The sequence below is a fragment of the Fukomys damarensis genome, unplaced genomic scaffold (assembly GCF_012274545.1).
Source record: "Fukomys damarensis isolate Sample0158 unplaced genomic scaffold, DMR_v1.0_HiC HiC_scaffold_1, whole genome shotgun sequence".
Lineage (NCBI taxonomy): Eukaryota > Metazoa > Chordata > Mammalia > Rodentia > Bathyergidae > Fukomys > Fukomys damarensis.
The window spans coordinates 12,660,698-12,684,741 of NW_022900913.1; the positions used below are offsets into that span (position 1 = coordinate 12,660,698).

At 49.6% G+C, this 24,044-nt stretch overlaps 1 protein-coding gene across 1 annotated transcript in view; it reads right to left on the bottom strand.

The window, feature by feature from the left end:
• Myo10 (myosin X) overlaps nt 1-24,044 on the bottom strand; it is a 175,131-nt gene that overhangs the window by 6,209 nt on the left and 144,878 nt on the right. Inside the window, 13 exon segments of the mRNA XM_033757638.1 lie at nt 924-1,221; nt 2,770-2,893; nt 5,404-5,561; nt 6,468-6,662; nt 6,948-7,090; nt 10,104-10,159; nt 10,854-10,947; nt 13,629-13,724; nt 20,589-20,832; nt 22,676-22,799; nt 23,688-23,785; nt 23,788-24,040; nt 24,043-24,044. The exon segment at nt 24,043-24,044 is cut by the window's right edge and continues 376 nt beyond it. Coding sequence (XP_033613529.1) covers nt 924-1,221; nt 2,770-2,893; nt 5,404-5,561; nt 6,468-6,662; nt 6,948-7,090; nt 10,104-10,159; nt 10,854-10,947; nt 13,629-13,724; nt 20,589-20,832; nt 22,676-22,799; nt 23,688-23,785; nt 23,788-24,040; nt 24,043-24,044 — 1,885 coding nt within the window.

Consider the following 24,044-nt stretch of genomic DNA (forward strand, 5'->3'; position numbering starts at 1 on the left):
CTGACTCTCACAAAACTAAGTATGATGAGAAATAATACACGAATCTGCCTATGGTAACCATTCTACAAACTATAAACACTCTAAAAACGATGCCAGGATATTAGATATCATGTTGGAAACCTCTGGCAGACAGTAAGATTTATTTTATTTTGTTTTTATTTTATTTTTTTTTAAAAACAGGGTCTCACTATGTAATCGAGACTGACTTGGAACTCACTATGTAGCCCAGGCTGGTCTCGAACTCACAGCAATCCTCCTGCCTCAGCCTCCCGAATGCTGGGATTACAGGCGTGCACCACCATGCCCGGCTAATATTTATTTTAAAAACTAAACATTTACTAAAAAATAAAGAAAAAAAATTTACACACACAAAAAAGTAAACATTTTCTAACAAAAAAAGTAGAAAACAAAAAACCCAAACAGTAAAATGAGATAAAAGTCTTAAGCCAGACGTGGTGGTACACTCCTGTTATCCCAGCACTTAGGAGGCTGAGGCAGGAGGAACACCTCAGGGCCAAGGCCAGCCTGGGCCCCTTAAGTGAGTTCATGACCAGCTTGAAATGCACTGTGACACCGGAGACCCTGATTCAAAAAATCCAATACATAAATATTAAGAAGTGAAAGAAAAAAACCCCATAAATATTAAAAAAACAAACAAACAAAAACAATCTGTCTGCATCCATCTGATGTGTAACAACCCCAAGCTGGGATTCCTCGGTGTAGAGAGTAGCGCTCACTCAATGCACTTCACAGCCTACACCTGCGGGACACCGCGCCGGAAGTGCCGACACCACACCGGAAGTGCAGATACCACGCCGGAAGTGCCAATACCACACGGGAAGTGCTGTTCCCCAAGGCCACCCTGCCCTGCCCAGCTAGGTCAGCTCCCTGTGGACAGCCTGGCGGGCCTTCCGCGCCGTCACCTTTTCAGGTGGAACTTGAGGTACTTGAGGATCCCGCGGCTGGGCAGGAAGGTGCAGCCCAGGCAGGCGAGGATCTGCCAGCTGCACAGGTTGCCGGCACTGCCCGGCTGCGGCACCTGCGTGGTCTGCTTGATGAGCTGGCAGTACAGCTCGTCCCGCAGCGGCCGCAGGTCATGGCCCGTCTGCAGGATGCCCTGGATGATGGGCACCGGGTCGGACACGGACTCCAGCTGCTGCAGCGAGTTGAAGATCTTGATGGCCTCGTCCTGCAGAGTGGTGTAGCCCTTGTCCTTGAGCACTAGGGAAGAAGCACCGGGTCACCGGGGCAGAGAGATGCCTCCCCAGGTGGAGTCGGGGACAGCAGTCTCCTCCCAACAGCACCCACCGTGGTCCTCACAGGCCGGTGACACAGAGCAGGGAAACAGTGGCTTACACTGTTTTGTTGCAGAACTCAACTTGTTTTTTAATCCTAGGGATTGAATCCAGGGCCTGTGCACTAAGCTACATCCCCAGCCCTTTTTTAAAATTTACTTAAAAAATTTTTAAATTTTGAGACAGGGTCTCACTACTCTAGGCTGCGTTTAAACTTGGAATCATCCTCCTGTCTCAGCCTCACAGGGCACCGAGATTACAGACAAGCAAGCACCAACGTGTTCAGTGTATAACTGGACGTTTTAGTACATAAAATGCTCATTTAAAGGCTAACTTATGGCTGAATGGGTTCCATACCTAGCATGCAAAATTGTTTTATGATCTGTTTATCTGATAGAGATACTCCTTAATTTAAGATAGGGCAACATCCCGATAAAGTAAATCTAATGTGAAAATAATCATGAAGTAAAAAATGCATCAAATCTGGGCAGTAATGCCAGCACTCACAAGGCCAAGGCAGGAGGATCACTGGGAGTTTGACACCAGCCTGGGCTATGTATTGAAATCAAGGCCAGGCTGAACTACACTGTAAGACACTGTATCAAAAAAGAAAATAGGGCCGGAGCACAATGGTTTCAGTGCCTGCCTTGCCAAGTGCAAGGTCCTGAGTTCAATCCCTGGTACAAAAAAAAAAAAAAAAAAAAAAAAAAAAAAAAAAAAAAAAAAAAAAGAAAGAAACAAATCAGGCATGTGACTATAGCTCAGAGATAAATGCTAGAATGCTTGCCTAGCATATGTGAGGTCCTGAGTTCAATCCCTATTAATGCACCAAAAATAAATCAATAAAGCAAAAAAAGCTTCTCACCTACCCACTGTCACAGCTCAGCCTAGCCTCTCCTAAATGTGTCCAGGACTCCTACGAGCCTATAGCTGGTGTTACGGTTTAGAGCTGGACCTCCTGCCAAAGCCTTACTTGCTCATAGGGTAGGCTTCCAAGACATGACTCATAAAAGCTCATAGCTGGCTTGCTGTTAGGAGGCAGGGTCTGGACCGGAAGAGGTGGGCCACTGGGGGTATGTCCTGGGAGGGTTTATCTCCCCCTGGCTCCTCCCTTCCCTCCCTGCTTCCTGTCCCCACCCACACAGCCAGCCCAATATGGACTGCAACCTCGGCAGACTGAGCCAAAGATCATGCGCTCCCACCTTGGGGTGTGGGTTCCAGGTATTTCGTCCCAGCAGCAAGAAGAGTGACAGAGGCAGTCGGGAGAGTCCTCTGCCCCAAAGCACTGCCTCTCGCAGTGGGATGGAGGCTCAGGTGGGCAACATCCAAGGCCACTCTGCATCTACGGGGGTGCTGCCATCTCTGAGCATTCTTTTTTTTTTTTTTTTTAACTGCAAACAGTCCTTGCATCACTGAAACCATGCTCCAAAGCCCCAGCCCTGGAGCAGCCCAGCCCGGCCGGCCCAGGACTCACGGTTGAGGTTTATGTCCCCATAGGGCAGCGGCAGCAGCGGCGAGTGCAGCGGGTGGTGGGTGTGGCGCAGGATCGGGTTCCGCTTGTAGATCTGCTCCACCACGTCAGCATTCAGGCAGTTCTCCTGCAAGCACAGGGTTGTTACAGGTGGGAGGGCGCGCACCGCCCGCGGAACCTTCCCACGCCGGTGTTTTCCAACACCTCTGACCTCCACGATCAGCCTGACGGGCGGTGGGATACACGTTTTTCACTGTTATTTTCATGAGAACATGTCTGGCACACAGTGAATGATTACACCCAGCAGAGGGAGCTGGTGCGTCTACACATGCAGCGTAGTCCTTTTCACAGCCCCTTCCCCTCCCCTTCATCTCTCGGCCCCCTTCCCGTCTGCACAAGACCTATCTCCCTGCTTTCCACTTGTGTCTTTCGCTTTGCTCTTTATTTCTATTTGGGTTTCTCTTGTGTGAGATACTTTAGCTTGTGTGTTGGATTTATTACACTCACATTATGGTCTCAAGATGCACCCATGTTCCTACATGACTCGGGCGTACCCTTCTTTGTGGCAGGCTGATGTTCCCTGGTGTGTAAATGCCAGTTTACCCACTCATCTGTTTCCAGTGTCAGTAAAGACAGAGACGAACGCAGGCTGTGTTTCAAGACAACTCGCAGCTTCTCAAAACGGCTCATTCTACTTGGTGTCATTTCTCACATAGGAAGCTGGATTAAATACAGTTCTCTAACGTTTGCTCACCTAGTATCGGAGGACAACTTGATCAGCCTTTTAAAGAGGAAATGAAAATTATGGAATTGACAGAATCCAGAGTAAAACAGATGTTTTCCTCACCAAAAGTCTATGTAGTTCTACATGAAGTACTGCCTGTATTATCCATGGAATATTCATGTGTTAGAATTACCAAAGGCCGATTATAAAGATCAAAACTAAGGTATTTTAGCAACTCTTGGCATATGTACTTTTACCTTTTGTCTTAATGGGTACTGAAGCCTTTCTTTGGGTTAATGTTTTTGTGAAACATGGAATATTACAAAATTCTGGAGAATATTTAAAAATGTTTGGCACTGTATTTGTCATATCCTGAAAATGTTCATGGTAGCTTTTCTATTTTAATACGATTATAATGGTCCTATTTTTCTGGTCACTGTCCTGTTGTATTTAATTATTTTTTAAAGTTGAGGAATTAAGATACTTTACTAATGGTTCTAATCTTTTGCATTCCACGTTACATTAAAGCTGTTCATACGAATAAAAAACAAACAAAAAGCCAGCTCATTCTGTTTCAGGTGTTATTAAACCCATTCCTTGGAGATTCCATATATAGAGCACTTAAAAACACTGGAACTTTGGCCGGGGATTTAGTTCAGTGGTGCTGCTGCCTGCCTCACAAGCCCAAGGTCCTGAGTTTGATCCCCGGTCCAAAAAACAAAACAAAATAAAACACTGGAACTTCCCTTCTAGGGATATGGCCATTCATCATGCTACCAATAATTCATTTCAAACGTACATTTTGCTAGTTCTTCTGTATTTTCTCTTGTACCTAAAGCACTATTTGTTGTATGTTCATAGGGACTCTTCCTCCTCATGCTGCCGGCCCTGGAAAAGGCCAAGTTACTTCCAGAGCTTTGACTAAACAGAAAAGCTGGAGAACAGGCCATGAATCATTCCTTCATGCTCATTTCCACTACGGAACTTTTTCAGTAACACCCAATGGGAAGCCAGAAAAAAATTTTAAATGACTTTCAAAGTGTTCTGTGGACCTAATTAGGGCAATCTGTCTGACTTCATAAGGAGCGAGCATCATTGTACATCTGGAAAATTATATTTATCCTTTGAATGTCTGGATTCATAATTATCTATATAAAAATAGATGCGGTACAGCTTTGAAGGGAAAGTAGGGGTGATAGATTTTTTAAAATTTCTTTCTCAAAAAAAAAACAACTTTTTTTTTTTAAGGCTAAGAGTGAGCCTATTTTTATCTGGCACCCTGGGATCCACCAAACCTTTGCACAACACCTGACTTGCCATTGTTTTAGCATCTTTTCCGTCATCGCTGACTGGGTCCCGCATCGGACTGACAGCTCTGTGAACAACGCAACCAGAAAGGCCCAGGTCTCCCCCTCCCATCCTGGGAAATGAGTGTAAAAGCCCTTGCTGGTGGCTGCCAAGTGATCATTGGTTCCTTCAAATGACAATGACCGAGCAATTAAACTTGGAGGCCGGAAATTACAACCTAACGCGATCACTATTAATCCAGAGACTTGTGGCCCCTGGACATTTGCAGTGACTGACAGGGACCCTGAATGTTCCAGAATGTTCTATCGGGCTCTTTGTGAATCCACTTGAGTGCCCTAGACACTGCGGTGAGAATGGGATTACTGGGTCCCCAACCAGAGCTGAGGTGGAAGCTGGGATGAGCAGGTCATCCCTAGCCCGGCTGGGCTCCTCCCTGTGACCGCACAGCCTGCAGACCACCGAGAGCCCAACAACCAGGTTTCCTTGGCAGCCACACCTAATACCTTCTCGGAGGCCAAACGTTTTTGGTGTAAGTTTCGTTTAAAATCTCACATCTGTGGACACCGAGCTGGCCTGACGCCGAGGTCCCTCTGGCCCCGTCTCACCTTGATGTCCTGGATCAGCTGCTGGGTCGGGGTGTCTATCGGGGCCTTGGCGTCAGTCACATTCTGAATGGCGCTGGTCCACCTGGTGGCCTCGTTGAGCAGCTTGGTGTAGAGTCGGTAGCAGTGCTTGCGCCCATACACGGTGATGTTCCAGTAGCCTGAAGGGACAGGCAGCAGGAGCACACTGACGCTGACGCTGGGGTGATGCCCTGGCCCCAGTCCCAGAAATCCAGCATTGTGAGCAGCTCTGTCCTCTCGGACCCCAGCCCCCGAGCTCAGTGAATCGTCTTTTAACCCAACAGATGCCGCACCCTCTAGGGCTGTGCCCAACCCAAAAGCCACGGTATCCCTTGCACTGTGGAGTTTCCAGCAGAGAGGTGACGACAGACATTTAGACAAGAAACCCAGAATTAAAGACCTAAGTGGTGACATTTGCTGTCAGGGAGGGCAGGGGCAGGCTAATGTCTCCTGCTAGGGACACATTTCTGGAACAAGCGTGGAAACAGCGCTCAGATTCTGACTTTCCTCCCACTCCCTGCCTGCACCGTCCTGTCCTCCTTTGGCCTCTCAAGCCGCAAACACTGGGCGAAGCAGTCTGTGTGTTCACACAAACATCGTGACACTTCCCAGATCTGACGTGCATGGAGTGACCGTGGCAAAAACAGCACAAAACCACAACTACAGACAAAAACCAAAATAAGCAGTCAATCTTCCAGAAACACTTTAAAAATACCACAAATAATTAATAATTAAAAAAGACCACACCAGGCATGGTGGCACGTGCCTGTAATGCCCAGCACTTGGGAGGCTGAGGCAGAAGGGTGGCTGTGAACTTGGGGCCCTTGGGAGCTACACAGTGAGACCCTATCTCAAAACACAAAAACAAAAACAAAACCACTTCAATGTTTTCGTGCCTGTTTTTTATGTACCATAGGAGGCGAAGTTCACAGTCAGGGTTTACCTTTGTAGAGGCACGTGGTGTAAAAGCGCTGCTTCCTGGCTGGGTGGGGAGCTGCCGCCTGTGCCCAGAGCAAGCTGAGCCTGCAGCCCTCCTGGTTGGTTACCTGTCTCTTTGAAGATCTTCTCGTCCGGGGGCACGACCGAGCAGAGGCTATTGAGAACCAGTGTGCCCAGCTTCAGGGAGTTCTTCTCCGAGCTCTTGTAGTAATCCAGGGAGTTGTGGGTCAGGACGAACCAGCGCTTCTTCAGTTTCAGCGAAGACATTTTGGGACTGTTCTTTACCTCTTTGTGCAGCCATCCTGGAAAGGAGGGCTCAGGTGAGACTGAAAACCACAAAGAGGGGCTGGGGGGACTGCTCCGTGGGAGGCGCTTGCCTGACTTTCGGGGCCCTGGGCTGCAGCCCCAGCTCAGCAAAGCAAAGCAAACGAAAGACCCCAGGTCCCAGGCCACAGTTGCTATAACAGATTGCATTATACAAACACAACCTACTTGCCGGAAAACAGCAAGGGTGGTTCGTTATTTTTAAAAACTGCAACACGAGCTGGCATAGGAACAGCGCTAGGGGGCAGGTGCGCGGTGCACACCTCGCACGATGAACTCCTGGCCCTCCACACGCGCATCGCCCTTGCAGCGCTGCAGCAGCGTGATCCAGTGGTGCATCTCCTCTGGGGCGTCGGCGTTGCAGTGCAGCACGCGGTTGGCCGTGATGATCACGAATGAGTTGGGCCTGAGGGACAGGACAGGGCGGGAAGGATGCACAGCCTCTGAGCTGAGCGGATAGCGTCTCCATCTGCCTGGGGGCGGAGCGAAACGCCCTTTCCCTGGCTAGGGCCACGGGGACGGGTGCTGCCTGCGCTGGACACGAAGGCAGACCTGCTCATGCCTGCAGGATTTATTTCCTGCATGGTTAACCTTGAAATGCTTCGTTCAGAAGGCCCCAGGAGGGACCTTTTTCCATGCAAAGCTTTCCGGAGGTAATCCAAATGTCCAGGAAGGCTAAATAAGGTGACCGAGGGGGAAAAGGTGTTTTTGTTGTTGTTTCTCCAAAGTCAACTTCTTCCTGACTCTGGCTGTTGCCTGGGATGATGTTTCTGTGGGTTGGGAGTGAAATAGCAAACTCCAACATGAGCAGACGCTCAGTCAGTAGAGTGGAACATCTTTTACATTGTGCTATGCCCGGGACACAACGCCACTTTGGTCTGTGTTTTTGGAGCAAGCTAACAAGGTACATTTCCCAGCCAGGGAGAAAGTGACAGTGGAAATTTACAGTCACCCTGGCTCTTTTGGTCTGGCAAAGCTCTGAACCTCTCCCAGGCTGTGCCCCACTAATTCTTCTAATCAATCTACGGAGTGTGCATTCTGTCTCTAAAATTTTCAACTGAGTCCTACAGTGAAGTGCTATCCCAGTTCAAGAAAAAGAAGTTTAACTGGCTGGGTGTGGTGGTGCACACCTGTCATCCCAGCGCTTGGGAAGCTGAGGCAGGAGGATCGCTGTGAGTTCGAGACCAGCCTGGGCTACATAGTGAGTTCCAGGTCAGTCTCAACTACATAGTGAGATCCTGTCTCAAAAAAACCAAAAAAAAAAAAAAAAAAGAAAAAAAAAAAAAAAAAAAAGAAAAAAAAAAAAAAAAAAAAGAAAAAAAAAAAAAAAAAAAAGAAAAAAAAAAAAAAAAAAAAGAAAAAAAAAAAAAAAAAAAAGAAAAAAAAAAAAAAAAAAAAGAAAAAAAAAAAAAAAAAAAAGAAAAAAAAAAAAAAAAAAAAGAAAAAAAAAAAAAAAAAAAAGAAAAAAAAAAAAAAAAAAAAGAAAAAAAAAAAAAAAAAAAAGAAAAAAAAAGTTTAACTGGACTTCAGTGGGCAGGGAAATCAATGCAAAAGGGTAGAAGCAGAGTCCTCTTAAAAAAATTTTTTTTTCTATATTTCAGAAAGGAGAATGGCTGCACTTGAAGAGAGCAAGATCTGAGTAAGATGCAAAGTTCTAAGCACAGACTATCAACATGCCTGGTCTGCTGCAGACTGTGGGTGCAGAAAGGTAGTTTGGGTAAGAAAGGAACTGTTGGTTTTTTCTGAGACAATGTTTTACTATACAGTTCAGGTAACTTTGAATTAATGGCAATCCTCCTGTCTCAGCCTCCTGAGTGCTGAAAATACAGGTGTGTGCCTCCACTAAGGGAGAAACTCAAGTGCTACAATAAAAACCTGGGCTCTGATCACATGCAGGTATTACAGATTTGGGTATAATGCAAAGATAAAAGTGCAGCAGGAGATGGTCCAGATGGACCACAGAAAACAAGGGATTTTCAGTTCAGAAGAGCCATGGTCGATGAAGGGCGACAGCGATACAGGTATCTTTTTGCCAGTCAGATGATGTTTTTTGCTGTCAATTTTAACTCACTCAGACTCACTTGCTATCAAAGGGCAGAAGTCAATTTTAATTCTCTCTGGTCCTAGAGCAACCCACCCCTCTTTTCCTTTCTCTCTGATCAGTTTCTCACAGGTAGAATATTTATTTACTGTTAGTGGCATATATCTAGATGCCCCCCAAAGTTTCATGTGGTCACAGGTGGCTGGATTATGGGTGTGATGCTGGGATGAGGGCTGTGATAAAGGAAGCCCCACCCCGAGTGGGTGGCGTTAATGAACAGGCTGGTGGCCTGGATGGAACATAAAGGGACAGAGAAAGCGGGCTTCTTGCTGCTGCTGCTGCCACTGCCTGTTTGCTCCTCTGCCAGGCTGCCCTGCCTCAGAGCCAGCGAACTATGGACCGAAGCCTCAACAAACTGTGAGCTGAAATAAACCTCTCATCCTTCAATTCTGGGTGTCAGGTATTTTATTTTAGCAACGACAGAAGTGACCGAGTCATTTAACAGTGAGGTGAAGAGCTGCACACAGAAAGACTCCTTGAAGCCTATTTGTCCGTTTTTAAAGATCTGACCGAATCACTGCCCTGGAATGTCACTGGGCAATGTGGGTACGGCTGACGTCCCGGCCTCATGTCAGCGAGGACTTTGTCCTCTTCTACATTCTTATTAGTTCGTGTTTGCAGTACATAATGATTGTCATTACTGTGGGTAGTTGGTGTATGTACCTATCACATCTTAATTCTTTTTTTAAAATCCCCCTAGAGCAGTTTTCCTGAAAGTCTGCCAGAAACAGTTTACAAGCAGCAAAGACAGACAATAAAAACTTCAAAGTGGATTTGTTGTCAGAGAACAAAAGTGAAAAAGCAGAAATGTGAGGGGAGGGAATGTCTGGGGTTTGATTATTCACACCCTACATAGACATTATGATCAAATTCCTTTTCAAATCCAGCATTAAATTCAGCGAGAGCAGCTACAGCCTCCCCATGCTGGGACACCATCTACCTGTCTGTGTCTCTGTCCAAACAAAGGCCCTTCCTCTGACCTTGCTGTTGTTCCAAATACACCCTCTCAATGGTTTCCACTGTCTGATGGCAGCCACAGGGGAAGACTCCCTCCCTTCCAAGTGCTGTAAAACTGGGTACTAGGTAGGAAGACTAAACACACGATCTCAGAGCCCAGGGCAGCCACCGAGAGACCTGTGGCCACATGCAGGTGCCTAAGTCACTTTGGTTTTTCTTGAGACAAGTCTCACTATGTAGTTCAAGCTGGTCTTGAACTTGCTGAGATTCTCCTGCCTCAGCCTCCCGAGCTCTGGGATCACAGGCGTATCACCACACCTGACTCTTAAACCAGTTGTGTTGAGAGCCACATCAGACGTACCTGTCGGGGTTGTCAGAGGCACACACGGAATCGATCAGCCCCACATCCAGTGTGCCCTGTGGAGGAGCAAAAAGCAGAGTGAGAAGCACCAAACGGGTTGCCTTCAGAGCAGCGCCCTAGACTGTAGCTCCCTAAACAAGCGAAGCCAAAGGCTCCGTCTCTTTTAGCCAAGACCGTGAAATTACAGTTCCTAGAAAGCTGCCCTTCGCTCACTGAACACAGACAGACTCGAGACCAGGCAGCACCTGCAGTCTGTTCCTTGAAGTACCAGGAACACGTTCTTCTGTCTGTTCTCGAACGGCTCCTGGGCGAGCAGAGTGGTTTATGAACTTTTTCCAACAGCGCCAGTTTTCCATCTGATGCTATGGCTTTCCGTTAAGTTTTACGCTTTTACTGCCGCGTTTTTCTTAGGAGGAAATAAAGCTTTATTTCTCGAATAGGATTTGATGCCTTCGTTTCCGTGTGTGGAACAAAGGCAGACAGAACACCATTCAGAACCCACCCGGCCTGCTGCAGCACAAGTGGCCCACACTTCCTCGATGTCAGGAGCGTGGAAATTCCTCTGCTGTTCTTTGCAAAGTCTGAGGTGGGAGAACGTGAAGGCACTGCTACTTCCAAGCATCTATCACTACTGTTTTCCCAAAGTAGGATTTTTACCCCAATGACCCTGTTTTCTCGTTCATTACTACACTTTTAAGAGAAAAGCTGCCGACCACCCTCCCACAGCTCGGGGCCGGCGCCCGCGCTCACCACGGCGTTCTGCGGGTTGGCCTGCTCGTCCTGCATCTCCCGGATCTCCTGGTCGGTGGACGCATGCACCTGGCTCAGCACGCTGAACCACTGGCTGTGGACAGAGGGCACGGTGAGGGGCGGCCCCGAGTGGGCTGGCAGAACCAGGTGCCCCCACCACAAGAGCGCAACATCTCCAAGAACTGTGCTCTGCATTTGGAGCAAATGTGGGATTCCTATGTTAGGAAGAGCAATCAGAGTACCCTAGACACCACATGTTCCAAACTGAAGTCAAGAGCCTAGCACTCAGGGAGGCTGAGGCAGGAGGATCACAGCAAGTTCTAGGCCACCCTGAACTACACAGTGAGACCCTGTCTCAAAACAAAACAACCAAAACGCAAACCAACAGAACAAAGGGCAAGGGCAGACCTTCCCTCCATTCCCACAGTCCTTCAGGGGTCGAAGATGATGAGTCTCTTAAAAAAGTGATAGCTAGTAATAAATCTTCACTTTTACTCAAAATACTTCTATCCAGGATGGTTACCAAATATTATTTTACTACGGAGGACATCCAGGTGCCTTCTCGTCTTTAAAAATAAGTTTCAAGGCTGGGGATTTAGCTCAGTGGTTCTGCTGCCTGCCTAACAAGTGCAAGGGCCTGAGTTCGATCCCCGGTACCAAAATAAACAAACAAACAAACAAAAATAAATTTAAAAAAAGTTTCAAGGTGAGAAGGCTGAAACTGTACAAGTACCACCACCCAGAGCCACTGCTGGAGATCTGCTTTCTCCTCCTCCCACAAGGGAGTTTCCAGCTGTCTGGCGGGAGCTCTACACGGGTGAGTGGGGATCAAAAACTTCACTTCAAGTTCAAAACAGAAAATGATTTTGTTCAGAAAACGCAACTCAGTTCTCACTTCCAGCTTCATCAAACCAAGTAATAAAGTAAATTGGGTCAATTCCAGAAAAATCTAGCACAAGTCCTGATTAACTAGAAATGTGAGTCGTGTGAGGAAAAGAACCAGGCAGGAGGGTAACAAGGCAACTTGGTGAGATCCCGTCTCAAAATAAGAAATAAAAAAACTCTGGGGTTACAGCTCCATCCAAAGGCCCTGGGTTCTATCCCCAGTACAAAACACCAAACTACTAAATCAAACCTTGCAAAACACACAAAGTTAAGGTCTATGTTATGCCACACGGAACCACAGACACAAAGGAATAAAACCCAATGTGCCGCACTTCAATCTGTAGAGCTACCCTTTAAGTCCCCCTCTGAATCAAGGTACAGCTTGGAATCCGACAAGGAAATTTCAAACATGTGTTCCACTGGCTGGGGGAAAAGCCCTTGGCTGAAAGATTCCGAACGGCTGAATGTAGCAGGTTCCTCACGGTACAGCAGGGCGGCTGCCAGCCTGGCCTGTAATTCAGCTGAGAAGCTGTGGGCTCTCTTGGGACGGCGGAAAACCAGACGGAACGAGGGGGCCGTAATTTCAGGGTTGCTGGTTTGTGTACTTTGTGTTGTAATTTCTGAGTCCACCCAGGGGTTTGGTCTGTTCTCGTGGGAAGAATGACTTTCTGGTGTCTTTACTCTCAGTGCTGCCACCCTGGTGTTGCACAGCCTTTGAAACACTCCAAGGTGGAGAGGTCCGGAGAACTCACCACAGCTCAGGGCTCAGGGCCGGATATAAGCCGCTGGATGTCACCTCGGAGCAGGATGGTCACCGACCTTACCCCACAGACCCGCAGGAAGGGAAGGGACCCCATCCCTGCGTGTGTCAGCCACCGAATGGCTAAAGAGCAAGCATCAGTTCCCCTGACCCTTGTGGCCGTCATGGTTCAGATCCAGACGTCCCTAGAGCCTCATGAGCTTCTGCAAAGGTGACTGGATTAGTTAGGAAGTGGGATTTGGTGGGAAGAGGCGGGGCACCGGGGGCGCGGCCTGAAGAGGTCTAGCTCCCTCCCTCCCGGCTTCCTGTCCCCCATGCTGTGAGCAGCTCTCCTGGGCCAGGCCCCTGTGCTGTGCTGCCCTGCCCCGGAGCCAGCCCACTATGGGCTGAAACCTCTGCAGACTGTGAGCCAAAATCAACCTCTCCTCCTTGAAGTTGTGTAAGTCAGGTGTTTTGTGGTAGTGATGAGAAAAATAACCGAGACAGTGCTTCAGGCCCTAAGAACTCCAGCACGGGTACCGGAGGTTAGGAGTCGGGCGGTGTGGTTTAGCCAGTGGGGACACTGCTTTCCCCGTCTGGGCCAAACATGTCAACTCCTTGAGAAATGTGGGAAGCTCCACGCTCCACGCAACAGAATGAGCTTGCCTCACAGACGACACGGCCCCTTCTCTGTACCTGCCTCCTCCTCTGGTGCGAGCAATGGCAGCAACCATGGCGACCCAGTGGGACCCTGTGAGGGCTACATGAGCCAGTACACGTGACGTATCTGCCCGAACACTACGTTAGTTCATCTTCTCTGTGCGCGCCAACATGCAGAGGCTTAGGAGCCACCGAATGCTTCCACATCCTCATTCACGTGGCCGCCAGTTAACGCCACCCCTCTTCAGAGCAGTCTGTAAATGTGAGCTGTGCACTTTCAAGGCTCAGAGCCTTCTCAAAGGTGGACCCTGAGCTCAGCCCACACACGTGGTGGTGACTCTAAGGGCCAGAAATGCTGAGCCTCAGTGGCACCCACACTGCCACCCAGGAAGGAATCCCAGAGGATGGGACACGCTTCTCTTGACTCAGTTCTCAGAGAAAACCCCACTGGGGTCAGCGAAACTCTCTCAGGGCGCAGGGCCAGCCCTCACCTGGCATCTTCGGGCGACTCGGCGATCAGGTGGAAGGTCCTGTCAGCCGAGACAATGTCGATCCCGTTCTCCTTGCTGGTGTTGTCCACGATCTCTCTGCAAAGAGATGAGGGCGACAGTTGGAAACGGGGGCCGCAGGATCTCATAACACCCGAGAACAGCAATGTATGAAATGACGGAGTTCACTTATAGTTCAGAAGCAGTCGTGCAACGTGGTCCCCACTCACCCACGAGGGGTCCCGATACCCCAGGAGATGCTGGGAGGTGCAGGCAGCGCGGAAGCCCACAGAAACCGTGCCTCTTTCCCACACGGCTTAGCGTCCCTCACCCAAAACGCCCGAGACCAGACGTGTGTCTGATTCTGAAGCTGGCACATACTGAGATGTCTTCAGGGCCGACCTAAGGCTAACTGTGAAACCCACTTCTGTCTCACGCAGACCTAACAAGGGAGGCTGAGGGGGTTTTGTATTTTTGGTGTTGAGGTTGGAACCCAGGGCTCTGCAAACCCACATTCTGCAGCTGAGCCACGCTCCACCTCCTGCAGGTGACGGCATGCAGACTTCCTATGGTGTCCATTCTGTGACCAGGACTCATGCCCGAAAGTCAGGGCAGCGCTCAAAACTGGAGCACGGACCCTTCTGGCCAGCACTGACCAAGCTGTACACACCTCTGAGGAAGCTTACTTTCTAAAGTAAGCTCCGTCAGAGGTTGGCTGCAGCAATCAGCAATATAATCCAAGTTACAGAGATGTCGTCTCTCTCAAAACATGAAATCTGTTTCACATTTGCTGACTGTGGCCGTCTACAGGTAAGTAAGATCACGGACGGGAAGCCGAGGGTCAGCTGGCACCAACACAGCTCTGCCCAGCTTTTCTTTTCTTCTTTTCCTTTTAGAATCAGTGTAGACTCTTGCGGCCACTGGGGGAGCCCGGCTCCTATGCACCCAGGAGAGGGGCTGCCTCAGATTTCTCACCTGCCATGGAAGGGAACCCCAAAAGCAGCCCTGCTCAGCCGGGTTCTCTGCCGGTTCAACACGGCAGCTACGGTCTGAACGTGTCCCCAAAGCTCACGTGCTGGAGACTTAGTGGGGATAACTCAGCAAGAAGGCCTGGCCAGGTCTGCACCTTCATTTTGGACACCACGGGCCGGGTGCATTTCTGCTCCTTATGAAAGTTAGATTTCCCTTGCCTTAAGGTGGCCGCCACATGGAACAGCAGCCTCCATGTTAAAACGTGGCTTCTCCCGACAAAGAACAGGCTGCTTCTTCCCACCATGCCTCTTCTCCCGCCAAAAGAGTAACCTGACACTTGCTACCTCCTAGCAGCTAGTGATGTCACAAGCCTCCCCCCCATGACGTCACAGGCTCCGCCAATCTCTTTAATACTCCCTCACTCAAGTCCCCCCAGATCAGGCTAATCCCACCCCAGGCCTATAAAAGAAGCTGCCTGTTCTGCCCTGTTGCTTTTTCTCCCTTGTTCAACCACAGTGCGGCAGATCCTCCCCATAATAAAGGCATGTTATGGTCCTGGTCTGGCCCTGGTTTTCTGCTATTTTACCTAACAATTCCCAGGCCAAGACTCTGTTGAAGCCACAGCATCAAACAGCGGCTTCTACCACAGCTTGGGCCTTGGCTGGGCCTGCGGCACCCACCCTGCTGTGACCACACGCAGCCCATCAGGGGCCACGGGATGGCAGGGCGTGGGGGACTCCACATCACCTGGTTCTTGCCCCGATGTTTCCTAAGCAGCATCTGAAACAAACACCTGGAGGTTAACACAGTCAGGGTAGGACGCACGCAGGGGTCAGGGTCAGAGCCCACAGAGCTCAACCTGAGGAAGGGACCTGGGGATACAGCCAGCTCCCTGTGACCCCTGAGGCAGTGGGACTTCTGACAGTCACACGCTTTACAGTGACGAGCGATCAGCCTCACTGCTTGGAAGAGACGTACAGCTGGTCATTAGAGTGAACGCAACAAGATAAAACATCGCAAAGAGAAGACCTTTGGAAGCCTGTGATGGGGAAGGAGAGAGGCCCCCACCCGGCCGGTGAGGGAAGATGTCCCCAGGGAAACTGACCGGCCCCCAAGTCTGAACCTCAAAGTCACAATTCCAACGGTCACCAGGGAGGTTCTGCGGACAGAGCCTGAATCCTACAGAAGAGGAACATCGGGTCCTCCCAGAAAGAAAGACGCTGCTGTGCACCGCCAGGGTTGCACGGAAAAGACGGGCAGAGAGGCTTCTCCGGGCGCAGGGGGCCTGACGGGAGCCCCCTCAGAAGAGCTGCGACGGTCGTAAAGCACCGCGTGTTCAAATCCAGGCATCACAGAGAGACAGGGAGCAATAAATAAAGTGAAAAAGCTGAACTGTGCCAGCTATGAGCCTTTCCTGCACGAACAGGGCCTCAGGAAGCCACCATCTGGGGAGCAGCTGCTGCTCTTCACGGACACAGTCTGGCTTCACCCAGCGTGTGGTGCATGCCTGTCATCCCAGCATGCAGGAGGCCGAGGCAGGAGGGTCCGCCTGAGTTCAAGGCCAGCCTCAGGTACACAGTGAGACCCTGTCTCAACAAACAAACAAAACCCAAGAAATGTTCCAGTCCACAAATGAACACAGCCAGCTCCCTGTATCCATAGGTCCCTTATGTGCAGATTCAATCAGCAGCAAATGGAAAGCACTCAGCAAAGCGGCATCATCTGTATCGGATACATGCAGACTTTTCGGGTTATCATGCTTGAAACAGTAAGTATGACCATTTACCTACCATGTATTTTAGTTTTGTAATTAACAAATTTTATTTTATCCCATTCCTCCCTCAAGCCCCCTCCCCTCCTCATGTACAAAAGCTGTTTCCACTTTTTCCATTTCAGGTCCCTCCCTTCCTTTTTCCCATTCCCCTTCTCCTGTGAACACCTTCTTCCCATTTCCCAACATCCATGGTACATTCTCGGTCCTTATTTCTACTTTTAGTTTCTCACACCAGAGAAACAATGCAGTATTATTTTTTCCTTTTTTAAGGTTCTTTGAGACAGGGTCTCACCATGTGGTTGAGGCTGACCTGGAACTCACTGTGTAGCCCAGGCTGGTCTGGAATTCACAGCCTCCTGAGTGCTGGGATTAGAGGCGTGCACCACCACGCTTGGCTAACACTGCAGTATTTAAATGTGCATACGATTTATTTCACTTAGGGGTATGGTCTTAGGGTCCATCCATTTAGTTATAAATGGCAGAGTAGTATTTCACCATATTAAAAAAAAACCTGTATCTTCTTTATCCACTTGACAGGCATTTGGGCTGTTTCCAAGTTTTAGCTATTACAAACTGTGCTGCTATAAACATGGGTGTGCATATATCACTGTGGTGTATGATGCTTTTAATTCTTTTGGGAAGATACCAAGAAAAGGTATAGCTAGGTCAAATGGAATCTGTAATCATAGTTTTTTGAGATATCTCCGTATTGATTTCCACAGTGGCTGCACCAGTCTGCACTCCCTCCAACAATGGAGAAGGGTTCCTTTCTCCCCACAGCCCTGCCAGTGTTTGTTACTGGCTGATTTCTTGATAGTAGCCATTCTTTCTGGGGTGAGATGGAATCTCAGTGTTGTTTTAATTTCCATCTCTCTAATGACCAGTGATGGCAAACATTTTTCCATACATTTATTTGCTGTTTCTAAGTGTCTTTTTATTTCAGATGCCCATTTTTTCACGCGGTCTTTAAATTTGGGGGGAGGTCTGATTTTTTTGAGTCTTTTATCTGAAGAGCTGGTAAAATTTTTTTGCCACTCTGTGGGTTATTCTTCACTATTGGTGGTTTTCTCTTGCTGTGCAAAAGCTTTTTACTAATAGTAAGATGAGGTCCCAGTTGTTGATTCTTTGTAGGCCTCAGGAAGCCACCATCTGGGGAGCAGCTGCTGCTCTTCACGGACACAGTCTGGCTTCACCCAGCGTGTGGTGCATGCCTGTCATCCCAGCACGCAGGAGGCCGAGGCAGGAGGGTCCGCCTGAGTTCAAGGCCAGCGTCAGGTACACAGTGAGACCCTGTCTCAACAAACAAAGTGGTCTGGGTTTTGTTCATGAAGTCTTTGCCTCTCCTATGTCCTCAAGTGTTCTACCTATTCTCTCTTCCAGCAGATTTAGTGTTTCTGTCTTAGTGTTTAGATCTTTGATCCATTTCGATTTTAGTTTAGTGCATAGTGAAAGATATGGGTCTAATGTCGATCTTTGGCATGCAGAAAATCAGTTTTTCCAGCACCATTTATTCAAGAGGCTATCTGTCCTGCAGAGAGGGTGTTTGTCTCCTTTATCAAAGATGAGGTGGTGGAGTGTGTATGGAGTTGTTTCTGCATCCTCTAGTCTGTTCCACTGACCCTCAGGTCTGTTCCTTTGCAGTACCATGCTGTTTTTATCATTGTATCTTTATAGTATAGTTTAAAATCAGGGATCATGATCACCCCTGCTTTGCCTCATTGCCCAAAATTACCTTCGCTATTCTCGGTCTCTTCTGGTTCCAAGTGAATTTTAGGATTGTCTTTTCTAATTCTGTGAGATATGTGTTGGGATTTTGATTGGGATTGGATTGAATCTGTGTAATAATTTTGGGAGTATGGCCATATAGACTCTATTGGTTCTTCCAATCCAAGAACAAGGGATATTATTTCCATTTTCTGAAACCCTCTTCAATCTCCTTTCTCAGACTACTATAGTTTTCAATGCAGAGGTCTTTTACTTCCATCATTACGTTGATTCCTCGGTATCTCATTTTCTTGGATGCTATTGTGAAAGGAGTTGTTTCTCCAGTTCCTCTCTCAGTAAGTCTGCTGTCTGTATACAGGAAGGCTCTTGATTTTTATTGTTGACTTTGTATCCAGCTATGCCACTGAATTTGGTTATCAAATCTAAAAGTGTGTTTTTGGGGGTCTTCCATGTGGAGTATCATGTCAGCCACAAATAACTGAACTTCTTCCTTTCCTGTCCTTCTTCTTATTTCTTTCTCTTATCTAATTGCTCTGGCTAATGTTTCCAGAACCATACAAAACAAGAGTGGTGACAGTGCATGTCCTCATTACCTACCCTTAAATCACATTAGCTATTCTAAGCAATCTAGAAATATTTAAAGTGTACAGGAAGATTCACATAACTTAAGTGCAAATAGGATGGCCTTTTATACAAGAGAATTGAATATCCACAGATTACCACACCCAGGGGCCCAGAAGGTCTAGGAACAAACACTGTAGATTCTGAGGGTGAATCTCACCATCGTGAAACTCCCAACCTATCCATACCTTTGGGAAACTATAAATCAGAGCCAGGGCCTCAGGAACAGTACCCTACCCATTTAGCAGGCACCATGGGCTACTGGGGTGACTGAGGTTTCATGGTGGGAGGAGGCCACTATTTTTAAATGGAATAATGGGGTTACATGCTAGGACATTCCCATCCTGGCCTAGGAGATCTTGTGAGGTTAGGAAGCCCCTGAGGGAGGCTGGGGGGCGCAGGCACTGGTCCAGGGTACAGCCCTGGAAAGCGGGGAGTGAGTCTGTGGGTTAGGTACACCCTTTCCCCAACGGACGTTTTCTGTAATTAAACATCTCAAAATACAAAATGAAAAGGCAGTCTTCCTGGAAACCTCACCTTGCTGCCCTGCTGTGTGACACAAATATCACTGGAGGCAATTCTGACCAAGTGCCTGGAGAACGCGGCTCCCTTAGGCAGCACGTGGCAGGCTGGCTCAGGGACACGAGGCCACCTGCGCTGACTGTGGCTCCAGGTCCACTTCGGACACCAGCACCTACGGCTGTTTGAGGAGCCCTCAAAGTAGGACGCTTGGCCCTCAGCTTTTCCCACACGACCTCCGCAAACGCTCCTGAGGCCTCACACGGTGTCACCACCCTACCCCGCCCCCCGCACACACTCTGCAAACAGCGGCCGCCCTGCACTTTTGAAGGGGCGGCGACAGGGGCAAGGGGCTGCTGTACAGGGCCAGTAATGACGCCATTCTTTTCTCTCAAGTTTTCGAGCCAGGCAGCTGCATCTGTGGGTATGGAAACCATGGCTACGGGACAACTGGACAGCGCTCTGGGACGTTCAGCGTGTTCCCCGCCCTGAGCACCTGTGGGTCCATCCGTAGGGAGGAGAGAGGACACCATGGGGAGTGGAGCCCCCAGGCTGTGGGACCTGTGGGGTTTGGAGAAGCCTGGCACTGCTGCCTGCACTTCTATTTGTCCCTAAAACCCAAGCACACAGGACCCCTCATTCCCCTTTCCGCTTCCCCGTGAGCTCCTTCCTAAGTTGCCGGCGCCGGCTGGTGAGAAGCCTCACGACTTCCAGGGCTACACTGACCTCTCCCTTCCCTACATCCTTGGGTCTGCTCGAGTTGGGCGGAACAGGTTACTGGTAACCCCCAGCACGCTAGGCGCAGTGCCAGGAAAGCCAGCTGCCTTGAGTACCGAAAAGAGAATTTTTAACAAAAATCAAAGGCCCTTGAGAGTCCAAAGTGGTGGCTCCAAGGGGCTGACAGAAAAGGGGCTGTGTAGATTCAAACAGCAGCTCTGCCCCTTGGCTTGCAGGGAGTGGGAGGGCCGGTACAGACAACACAGGAAAAAAGACAATTCGTTTCAAAGCAATCCTCCACGCGTCAGCCTGTGCCCACGTCAGCTCATCTCTCTACTGGGACCTCAACCAATTCATTCTTGTCCTTTCTTACATACATTTCTGGTGAGGTACTCGTCCAGCGGGCTCCTTCTGTTTTCCCAGGGTCTCACTAAGTTTAGGCTGACTTGAACTCACAACGTGGCCCAGGCTGCTCAAATTCATGGTGACCCCCCTGCCTCGGCCTCCCGAGTGCTGGGATGGCCGGTGTGCACCGCCCCCCAGCCTGGTTAACTCCTCTGAGACCACTCCACCCTCACCCGACAAGGGACAGGCGCCCGACGTGAGGGACCCGGGCCGCACCCAGCACCACATACTTGGCTGATCGGATCTCCACGGTGCCCTTGAGCTTTTCCTCGCTGTCGTTCTCGAAGTACATGAGCTTGGCCTGCCGCAGCACAAACCAGCGCCTCTTCCAGTTCCTCCGGGACAGCGTGGACGAGCCGCCGCCCTTCTTGTGCAGCCAGCCCTGCTTGAGGGCCTCCTGCTTGGAGCGGAACCACAGGAAGGTCTCGTCCTTGAGCACGCACCACCGGCGCTTCCAGGAGTTCATGAGGCCGCCTGTTTCCGAGACGGGTGGGGGGGAAGGTGGAGAGAGTCAGTCACATTCGTTTCTTTGTTGTTCTATTCTTTTTGAACACAGGGTCTCATTGTGTTGCTCAGGCTGGCCTGGAATTCTGTGGCCATCCTCCTGCCTCAGCCTCCTGAATGCTGGCATGACAGCACACTTGGCTAGGAAAAGTTAATCATGCTGGATGACTGCCATACCACGTCTTCATCTCCAGCCGTCTCTTGCCCCCTCCAGGCTGAAACACACCCGAGACCCCCAGTGCAAGGCACGGATGTGGGCTGTCAGGACACATGGGACATTTCAGCAGCCTGGTGTCACCCGGGACTGCAGCCCTTCCTATGCCCAGACACAGTGCGAGTAACAAACTGACACTGACTCACGAAAGAGGTTAAAGCCATTTCTAAGTCACTAGGTTGCCAAGGGTGGTGTGAACTTGTGATCCTCCTGCCTTAGCCCCCCAGAGCACTGAGCTTATAGGTCACGCCATGCCTGGCTCAGATGTTATCTTGTTTTTTGTTTGATTTTTTTGAGAGAGGATCTTGCTATACAGTTTGGGCTGGTCTTGAACTCATTATATAGCGCAGGCTGGCCTAGAACTCACAGTGATCCTCCAGCCTCAGCCTCCCAAGTGCTGCTGGAGACTACAGGTATGCACCACCACGCCTGGCCAGATGTTATCTTTAGTAGGATTAAAACAAAATTTCTGCTCCCTTCTAGTAGAAAATTTTTACTTTGGTTTTCTAGATTCCCCAAAGATGCCTGAATGATGTATTTCTTCTATCATTCAAAAATCTGTTAATTAGTGCACTGAAGAACATAATCTACTCTAAATTGCCCACACGATTTTTTGATCAGCCAGTAATAAATCAAGATATTTAAACATGGGTAAAGTAAGCACACACAGTGCTTTCCTTTCACAGATTGTAAACTAAGTTTAACAGAGCTTTTTTGTAGCCAGGGTCTTACTGTGTAGTTCCAGTTGGCTTTGAACTCACAATCACCCAGGACCCTTCTGCCTCAGCTTCCCGGGTGCGGAAGGTCAGGTGTGAGCCACCAGGCCGGGCTAGGACTTTTCCTCAAAGACCCCAGCAGTGATTATTGACCTAAGCCTCCGGCCGGGACAGACATGGAGACAGAGGCCCTGGCTGCAGTTTAGCCTCCCCCCCCGAACTGTTGGGAAACTTGTCGTGATCGCTGTGATGGGAGACTTCGATCTGCGATTCTTAAACCCAGAGGAAGCGCGTGTGCGCAGCGGCTCAGCCCAGGCGGGCTCCGGCTCTCGGCTGGCACGGCCATTCACCCCAGTGGGAAAACGCTGCTTCACTGGAGACCGACTGCATTTCCTTCTGTTACCCGTGTGGAAGTGGGGGCGCTACTTCGTTAGACTCTATGAAAGGTGAAATGATGCCGCACGTACTGAACTTCTGCTGTTAGTAAGACACATCCTAAACTGCTTCCCTTCTCAAACCAAGTCCAATGCTTTCAATAGTTTTACATTGTAGGAATATCCTTTTTAAAATTTTAATCAGACAACTGTAATAAATCACTGGCACATAGTACGGATGACGGGTTTTAAAGCTAACTTAGAAGACAGCTTCTATTAATGTGAGGGCAGTGAAAAAAACCTGAAGATGCTGCAGTTCAAACTTACTGAGCTGGATGTGGTGGTGTACGCCTGTCATCTCAGCACTCAGGAGGCTGAGGCAGGAGGATCACCATGAGTTCAAGGCCAGCCTGGACTACACTGCAAGACCCTGTCTCAAAAAGCGAAGCAAAACAAATCTGAATTTCCGCAGCCCCACAGCGCCATGCCGCTCCGGCCGCAGACCTTACCCTTCATGTACAGGAAGCTGTGGAAATACGGCAGCGTGACGCAGCTGTACACAGAATCACGCCGGTAGGACAGCTCGTCGTCCGTGTCAAACCTGGAGTCAAAGTCCTCTTCGCTGTCTTCAAACTGGAGGACAGGACGGCAACACTGAGCAAAAGGACGGACGGCAAGCCAAGAAAACACACAGCGGAAAATCTGAGAAACGGACCCGGAGCCAACACCTCACGATACCACTAGGGTGGAGATCACAGGAATGCAGCAAAATACCAGGCTTAAGGCAGGCACGGGGTGCACTCCTGTAACCCCAGCTCTCGGGAGGCTGAGGCAGGACGGTCGCCAGGCGTTTGAAGCCAACCTGAGCTCCACAGAGAGACCCTATCTCAAAAAACAAAACCAACCAAACAAAAAAACACCCAAATAGTAAGTCTAATACCTAAAAATCAAAAACACTTTCACCCAGTCTTCTGAAAATGATACTGTTGTGAAAAGGTATAATTTTAAACTATGCAAGACTTAATCTTTAAACTACTATGCTAAAAATATTAACCAAGCCTTAGAAAGTTAAAATGGCACGGAACCGGTGGTCACTGGGAAAAAGCAGAAGTAAACTATAAATCTACGCAGATCCTGGGAAGACCATGTTTAAACCCCCATGCTTCCTTCCTTACAAGCAACTCAAGCAATATCTCGGTGGGGCCTGGGCCAAGCCACTGCCAGGTGAGATCCCGCTGCCCCGGGCACCCAGGAAGCTAAGGGGCCCCTGAAAATGCGCTACCCGGGCCTCGGGCTGAGCTCGGTTCCGGGCTTGGAGATGGATGTGGCACAGGCAAACGCGGGCGTTTGGGAAGAGACCTAGGGCCCCGCCTGCCTTTTGAGACAAGGTCTCGCGATGGATCCCAGCCTGGCCTTAAATTCCTGGCTACTTCTCTGCCGCAGATTCTGTGGGGTGCTGGGCACAGGCAAGCACGACCACACTGGGCTGAGGCCCTGGTTCAGGGCTCCCCGGACCCGTACCGAGGACTGGGCGCCCGAGCTGTTGCAGGTGCCCACAGAGCAGCGGTAGTCCGGGGTCCACTGGCTGCCGTAGGAGTTGGAGAAGGTGACACTGCTGTGCAGTAGGTGGCCTCGTGCGGGTCGTCACAGGCCCCCGCGGTGGGGGGAGTGGGGCCCTCGGGCGCCCCCGCAGCCTCGTTCACATAGGGGTCCTCTTCGGAGGAGTCGTCGCTGGTGCGGATGCCGCTTGTGCGCTGGTCCGAGTGGCCGTGCTCGCTGGGGTTGGGCGAGTCCTTGAAGGCATCGTCATCCGCCTCGAAGCCCTCGTCCTCATCCTCCTCCGGGTAGGGCTGGCCGAAGTTGAAGCCCGGCGTCCCC